This window comes from Lepeophtheirus salmonis, chromosome 12, assembly GCF_016086655.4.
Source record: "Lepeophtheirus salmonis chromosome 12, UVic_Lsal_1.4, whole genome shotgun sequence".
NCBI classification, from domain to species: Eukaryota; Metazoa; Arthropoda; class Copepoda; order Siphonostomatoida; family Caligidae; genus Lepeophtheirus; species Lepeophtheirus salmonis.
In genome coordinates this window covers 11,902,912-11,911,530 of record NC_052142.2, presented here as the reverse complement: position 1 = coordinate 11,911,530, position 8,619 = coordinate 11,902,912, and the positions used below count along the sequence as shown (strand labels likewise).

At 33.0% G+C, this 8,619-nt stretch overlaps 1 protein-coding gene across 1 annotated transcript in view; it reads right to left on the bottom strand.

Moving 5' to 3' along the window:
• LOC121127242 (uncharacterized) overlaps nucleotides 1-8,619 on the bottom strand; it is a 66,587-nt gene that overhangs the window by 40,652 nt on the left and 17,316 nt on the right. The window contains exon 2 of the mRNA XM_040722591.2: nucleotides 6-324. Coding sequence (XP_040578525.1) covers nucleotides 6-227 — 222 coding nt within the window. The 5' untranslated portion in view covers nucleotides 228-324. The remainder of the gene's footprint in view (nucleotides 1-5; nucleotides 325-8,619) is intronic.

The window sequence follows — 8,619 nt, the reverse complement described above, 5'->3', positions numbered from 1 at the left end:
CTCACGCGCCCATTATTTTCTAAGAAAGAGTGATCATTAAACTCTATTGAACAATTTTGAGTATCATCATGGATAGGTGACCTTCTACTTTTGAATGTATCGTGAGAAATATTTTTACCACTAAATTGTTTTTGATATTTTCCTATGACATATTTTTGAACTTTTGGCTTGTATTGACAAATTGAACCAATTATTAATCGCCGTTCTCTTTCAAAACGTGATTCCATTTTTCATATGATCTTTTTTTTTTTTTTGTATCCATTAAGTAGTATAAAGACAATTCTTAATACTTTGACATTTTTTTACTTCGATATCCAAATTATCCTAAAAATAAATATTTCGTAATTAAATATATGCTAAATACGAATATATATACATATACAATACAAGTGTATATATACATACAATCAAATTATATCTTCTTCAATCAAATATTTAAATTGGCAACCATCACAATTGAGCATAATATCTATTTCTAAAAGTATTCAGTAGTGGGGACAAGGGACAGTTGAAACACTTTTCACTAAATTATTCCAAAATGGTTCCTTAACCAATTTTCAAAAATTATGCCAAATAGAAGACACATACTTTACTTGATAATTTCAAAACTTGTATTTGATCGTTAAACGTCAAATTTGAAACCTTCCTCCAATGCAGAAAATGTTAGAACATATATCTAAATTTAATATTGGGAGAAAAATGGAGATAAAGTTGAGTTTTAGGAATGAAAGAGAACTGTAGGGACTCGTACATTGAGCAGAACTATCAGTATTGGTTATTATTGATGAACAATAACAAGTGGGTAATATAATTAAACAGAGGAACCATATTCCAATTGTAGGCGTAATAACTAACGTAAACAAAATTTACAACACTATATATTAATAATAAATTTCAATCTGATTATTTTTATAGAATTTAAAATATATTCGATACAATACAAGAAATACTTACTTATATTAAACTAAATACCCTATAGTTATTATATCAATTGAAATTGTCCAGATGTTATAAGTAAATACGTGAATCTCATTCCCATATTTGATTCCTTTAAGGAGAAATATTAGCATTTCAATTTAACCAAGATTTTATGACTAGTGATAGTGTTGGTAATAATTTTTTATTTTTTTGTAAGCTTCCGTAACCTTTCATTATAATAATTCAGAAAAGTTTACCGACTGATGACATCACTAAAGTGGTCATTTATGTAACGAAGAAAAAGAGATAGGAGAAGGGGGGAGCAAGACATATGTTACTACTTAATTTAGACTGTTATTAATGTCTTCTGCCTGTTAAATGATTTTGGGGGAGAAAATAAAATACTGCTTTACAAAAGGAAGAACATTCTATATTTAAAATAGCATTAGTGCAGGAAAAATACCATAAATATAAATTTATTTTATTTTCATTTTTAAAACACTTTACACCAAATATAAGTGAAAATGCTTACTTTAGAAGGAGAAGTTAGCACCACGACGACCAAGTAAATAATGAACAAAAAGGAAGAAAGAGGATGCACAACGACTATTTTTCCTTTTTTTATTTATAAATTTACTATTATCCTTACGTTCACTCTAGACACTCTGTATTAAGTTTTATTTAGCTAATCAAGGCAAAAAATTTCAACTTCTTTTTAGAAATAAGATTCCAACTAAGATTAAATATATTTGAGAAACACTGAAACATAATATTTAAAATCACATATTTATTACTTTTCTTAGGAATTTCTTTAAACAAATTTGTATATAGTAACTATAGTATATCTAAGTTCACATAAGTCAACATTTATTAGGTTGTATTGAATAAATAGAGAGTAATATTCTAGTAAAATTGGAATTGTCATATATATTTGTTAATATTTGGCAGAAAATTTGGTCTAAACCTCAGATGTGCATTACTCTTGCAGTGGATCAAATTAAGTCCTCAAATTTTAAAATGAAGCAAATATGATAAGTATCAAATATGAGATATAATTTCATCAAAAGCTGTGAGATTAAGGGTGGTCAAAATTTTATGGAATTACCTTTATAGTGATTGTCATTCTCCTTTTTTAGCAGAAAAACAATAATCAAATTAAAAAGACGATTAATACAACTTATGTCAAAACGTTTCTTTGATTTATAATTTTTTTTTACTGCCTCTTTATCTATTTCTCAAATTGTGATATTTTTTTAAATTGAAAAGTTAGAAAAAACTACACTTTTCTTTATACCCGTTTATCTAAAGACGGAATAATTAGTATATTTTCTGTGTAAAAATGAAGACCTTCTCCTCATGATACTAAAAAAAAATGTAGTAGGCATGAAAGTAGTATTGATTGCTATCAACGTAATGCTATGGATGTGGCTGCCATAGTCTAGTTGCTTCATAGTTGGCGGCTCTTCTCATATTTATACTACTAAAAGTAAATAAATACTAACCATTTATGTGAATATAGAACTATTTTCAAAACTGAAGAGATGCTTAATTTTATTACAATTTTATTAGCTCAAGCTTTCAAAACATAACAAAAATATTTTGAGAACATGACAATTTATTCAATAATGAAGAGTTAACGTCCGTACAAAAGCTTAATGTTCTTTATGACTCCTAATTCATAGCAGTGGTTTTTTTTTTAATTATCATAATCTTTATCTCCTCCAACTATTTTTGAATCATGATTTTTCATTTTATTGTACCAGACGTTTTCCCCCCATCACCTTCATTAATTTAGTTAGAAACGGTTGCATTGCAAAGTCATTACTATGTTATTAAATTTGGAATTGATGAATATTGATTCCGATTCCCTGAAATTCTTATTGAGATTTCCTACATTGGAACTAATATTATGTATATTTTTAATTGAGATAAAATGTTCGATTTAGTATGTTCTTACTTTCACTCAAGTTCCATAACATGTAATAATGAGTGGAAGGGGTAATTAAATTTTACAAGAAGCAGTGAATCTACCTGTTCTAGTACCAGACTGCAAAAAGAGTTTCTTTATGTGAGATATAAGAACATTACGTTTTCAAATTGTTGACGACAGATCTCTGATATTCTGCAGACTTTTAATGTCGAACATATAATTTTAATCATTAATGTACTCATTGATCAATTTTTTTCAGCTGTTATGTTATAATAAGATATTTTATCGGTTATAATTCCTTTTAACTGATTCTTTACAAAATTAAGACTCATAAATATCAAAACCTGATATGTGAAAAAGTTCTTATGATGCAAGTCTAATTCGAGTACCATGTCTTTGTTGATAAGTACAAGTAAAGTTATCGAGTCCAAGTCAAATTGTGTGTGATTGATTGTGTGACCAAGTTGAGTCGCAAGTCTTCAAAATATGGAATGAAATACATGTCCAGTTGCAAGACTCGAATCCAAGTCTCCGCCTCAGCATTTAGACTATTGACACTCACTTCTACAATCGTCAGCTATAAAGGATAACTCAGAAAAGCGTATCAAGAAGTTCAATCCAAACTGCAGCCATAACACGATTCTTGGTGTCTCTATTCTCGTCGTCTGTGAAAACAATTCTATTTCCTTACCCAAGAGAAGACAAATTTTCATTCCAACTTAAGTGGCTTGGTTATTAAATAATAAGAAGGGTGGGGTTTCCGTGTTTTTAGCAACAAATTTGACAAAAATCGGGTTTCCCACTATGGTAAATGGGAAAATGTAACACACAAACATTTTAACAAGATCTAAAGTGAAATCCATATTGTTTAAGACATCAATAATCTTTTATTAAAAAACTTCATATTTTATCTGTAGTATTTGCGTTTCAAATGCCTAATGATCAGATCAAGGGTGTCTCTATGCTAAGACTCTGCAAATACAGTTGACTAAAAAACTCGCTCTCCCAACTATATCTAAAACATTCTATAATTCCTATAGATAGTTAATATTAATAAACATAATATCAATTTCTTCTCTCTCGCCATATACAATGTGAAAGAAGCTTTAATAGAGATCAGCCATACTTTGCAGTGAGTGTTTTGCAGTTCGCTGTATTTGCAAAGTATAGAGGCGTCTTTAAAAATGATACATGTGAAGTGAACAATAGAACGGGTTCTGGAAAAAAATAGAAGGAAAGTAGAAAAACAGGTGTTTCTTTGTAAGCTATTTTTGTACCATAAGAAAAGAAATGATATGACGTCATACAATTTTTCTGCACTCGATATAGAAGATCCAAAGAAAAAGTTTAAACTAGGAGGAGGAAGAGTTTGTTCGACAACTTTTTCTTGCTTCAGTATGGGAAAATCCACAATTAAGAGACTACATGCTTCTTATTTGGAAAATAAATCCACACATAAATAACATTTGTTGATTGGAGCTCCCTCTAATAACCCACATTATCGAACTATTAGTGAAAGAAGAAAATATATTGAGCATTTGCTAGAGTACCTCATGAATTATCATTTTCTTTACAAAGGCCAGATTTTTTAAAATATCATTTTGGCTTTTATAGCATACATGGATATTTATGATACATTTAAGGAAGTTTCTATACACTTTCATGCTTAAAATAATGCAATGTTTTTACCAGACTGCAGCTTTGGTGGAATTTCAATATATCATCTTAATCATGAAAACATTTAGTTTGTTGAAGATTAAGTAAAAGTTATACGGTCAACCCTTGCTTTCAAACCTTTCAGTGACTTTAAAATCACGAGAGAGTTAACTACCCTGAATGCAAAAACATTACAACGCCTCAAAGATAAGACTCTTGTGTATAATTTCGAGTCTCACTATATGAGGGGCCAGGATATGGGAGCTCCAGATTCCCTGTTAAGAAATATGATTGAGAAAATCATTACAAAAGAAATCGAGAGCATTGATGGTGGAGATACTCAACTCCAAACCGTAACGAAGAAGAGTTGAGAGATGTTCCGAAAAACGATATCTATTGGAGAAAGCTAATTAAAATACTGAAGGGACAGTATGTCATAGACATTTTGACGTATATTCAAAATAAAGTGAAAACGACTGAAGAAATAGCCAATGTGATCCTGTCAAAATTGATAAGTCATCCTCCTTCCATAATAGTTACCAACAACGGTCCTGAATATATTAATAAAGTTGTAAAGATTATTTATAAAGCTATTGGTATTTCTCTCATTAATATTACCTTATACTATCCTCAATCAAATGGTCAATCATAAAAAATTGAACCAGTCTCTTTATCCTTATAAAAAGACGATCACGATTAATGGTAAAGCAAATTGGTTTGATGCTTTGATGTGTGCTCAAATAGAATATAACACGAATTGGCAACGTACAACTACATCACTGCATTATGCAGTATTTATTAGAAACCTGAACTCACCATACGATATATTTGTATTGTTAAAGCAAGAAGCAAAGATTTCAATACGAAAAAGATTCAATTAAGTCCAGAAACAATTTCTGGTTTAGATAACTAAGGCTGTGTCCAGATTCTTGGCTAATAAGAAAGTATGTTAAGACAAACACAGGCTACTATTTTGAGGATAGAATTACCATGGGCCCAGGAGAGTTTTTTTTAGCTTTACCTAAGAATGAGGCTTACTGGAAGGGGCTACTGCCTTCTTGGAATTCCTTTTTGTAGGCTGGTCTTCCACTGTTGAGACAAAAAAAAGCTGTAAATTTTAATGACCTCTTCAAAAGTAGATATGAGCTAATGTAGCACTTGGGAATGGTCTCCTTAGGTCAAATAAACTCCTTCCTATGCCTGATTTCTTTAAATTTTGTAACAGCCGACCGTATCATTTCTATGAAACATATTAAAACAAAACAAAAAATAAAGTAGGATTCTATACATCCTGTTTTACACTGCGTTGTAGGTTCTCAATATACAACATTTTCGAAAAGAGCTCGTGAAAATGAAAGTATACAACCCCAAATTCTTTTAGTTCCCAAACGACTCTGAATGCTGAATAGAAGAGACAAGAGGATCGAGAAAGTGGGATGGAGATATCTATTCACCGATTCAAGAGAGATATGGCTACGATATCGTATCGCTCCGTCAACAGTCTTCACAAATAAGTCGAAAAAAGATACAACAGAGAGGCTTCGCTCTTTCTGCAAGAATCTGACGGAGTAATCCTTCCATTTTTTATGAATGTAATAAAGGGATATCTATTAGAAAATTCGTGCAACAGAAAATTACAGATGCACTTGGAAAATAACTAGGACAAGAAGATTGAGTTGTGGCTATGCCACCGTCAACTCAGGTTCATCTAAACACTGATGCAGTCATCACGGTGAAGTTATCTGTATTTTATACTTCACCTGGACTATGGTATCGATTATAAAAATGTCATGCTTTCATTGAGGGAAAATTGAGGGTGCTTCAATCGTTTTAAACTATTATGTTTATAAATAATTACTTATGTGAACTGGGGAAAACTAATTATAGCTCCACAGAAAAGTAGGAGACTGGAGATATAGAGGACCCCAAAATAGAGACAAAATCCGACAGTGATTCCGGCAGGAATCAAAATTCAACTGCCATTGGTCCAAAATCCTCCAAATTGTGATTTACACGATCACCTATCACAAAACCATAGACTATTACGAAAATTTCCTCAAATCATGAATAAATACATTTTAATTTTTATGTAGAATGTTATTACAAATTGCATTACTATTGGCCGTGAATGTAATACCTCAGTTTCCAGACATGGTTCAGTTTAAAGATAAAAAAGACACAAACTTTGGCAAATTTACCAAAAATAAGAAAATAATAACTGGATTCTCTCATGTACATGCTAACATCAAAATAGCCTTCCCCAAATTCAAATAACTGATTAACTCAATCTCAATTGCTAAGCAGATTTAAACGTTCAAAAATAAATTTAAAAAGGTTCAAATCCTATGCTGGAAACACCTGAACATCTATAAAAAAGAATATAAATTAACTTCATATTTATTAAAAAGAACAAAGAATATAAGAACAGAGATTACACGGGGACAAAGATCAGCTACGATTGATATTATAAAATCCACTAATATTTGGCATTTCTGAAGCAACTACGACCCAAACAAAAGTGAAAATAGTGAATATAAATAATTTGGATAATAACGATCGACAGATCATGATATTTCTCAGAGACAGCCATACTAGGATGAAGAAAATCTCAAATGTGGAAGAGACTCAAATAATTCAGAAATTACGAAAAAAAAACATGGTAATGAATGTATAAGAAACCCCGGGCAAACTCCGATACAATATCCAACGAGTAAAACTTGTAGTAGAGGAAGATTTAAGAAGTCGATGGAGAATTCATCAAACGTACCGGAATTCAGAACAGAAAAATGGAAGAAACGGATAAAGAACAATTGCAAAAAGAAGAATCTCAAATGTTCTAGTTGTAATGTGACTTCTACAGGGATCACGACAATAAATTAATACATGCATTACATTTACTGATCCATTGTGAGGAAGAAGAACTGAAGTTGAAAACATTTTGTCCTATACTGACACTACTAAAAGAAAAATACGTCATCATTAACAATGAAGAAGAATATTTAGCTGTGCAACACGATGGGTCCGGTAACCTATTTCAAAGTCATCTCAGCATTTAAGCTGTTGGCATACAGGGTGTCCACGATAAATTGGAACTATCTTAAAATTCAACCTGCTTGATAAAAATGGAATTTGGAGTGTATTTGTTGATCTGAAAAAGTTAGACATGATATTAAAAAATAAATTTACTCAACATGACCTCCCTCAGCAGCCACCATTTTCTCCATCCTGCCCCTAAAGGATTGCATGTCCTCATGACTTCCGCGGAATCAACAGCATTCAACTCCCTCGTAATGGAGCCCTTCAGGGCTGCGATGCTCTTGTGGCTGACCTTGCACACCTCCCTTTCCAACTACCCTACCAGTAGTAATCACACGGATTGAGGTCGGAGGAGTTGGAGGGGCAGGTGTGGCGATCCCAAAAAGTGATGTTGTGGGAGTTAAAGAGGTTAGTGGTCCTAAAGGCTATGTGTGCGGTCGCGGAGTCTTGTTGGAATATGAACTCCCTCACAGCGGCCGTATCCTTCATCCAGGGAATGACGAACTCCTCCATGACTTAGCAGTACCTTATCGCGTTAACCCTTTCCTTGGGATTGAAGAAGAAAGGAGGCATCACCTCACTGGTGCTGCAGATGACAGCCAGGGTCATCATGGAGGCCAGAAACTTTGTGGTGAAGACTGCAGGGACATCTTCTCTCTCCTTATCAAGCCACCTGTCATTCTGGACGCTGTAGCTTCTGTCGACAGTCTAGTTCTTCTCGTCGGAGAAAAAGATGATTCTTCCTCCATGGCTCTTCACGTCATTGAGGAGACGCTTACCGTTGGTGATCCTGGTGGCCTTCATGGATGCTGTGAAGATGTGTTGTTTGGCCATTCAGTATGACCTGTACCCGAGGTCCTCATTCACAGCCTTAAAGACCAGCTGCTTTCTCACTCCACGGCTCTTGGCCAACCTGGACAAGGAAGTCCCCGGTGAAGCTTTCATGGACTTCCGGAGGCCTTCAAGGAAGCGGCGAGTGCGGATTCGGTAACTTCTCACGTTGTAGGTCTTGCAGACCTTCTTTTCAACCTCCCAGGCATTGAAGACCCGGTACACCGTGGTCTTGGGGTAGTTAAGAA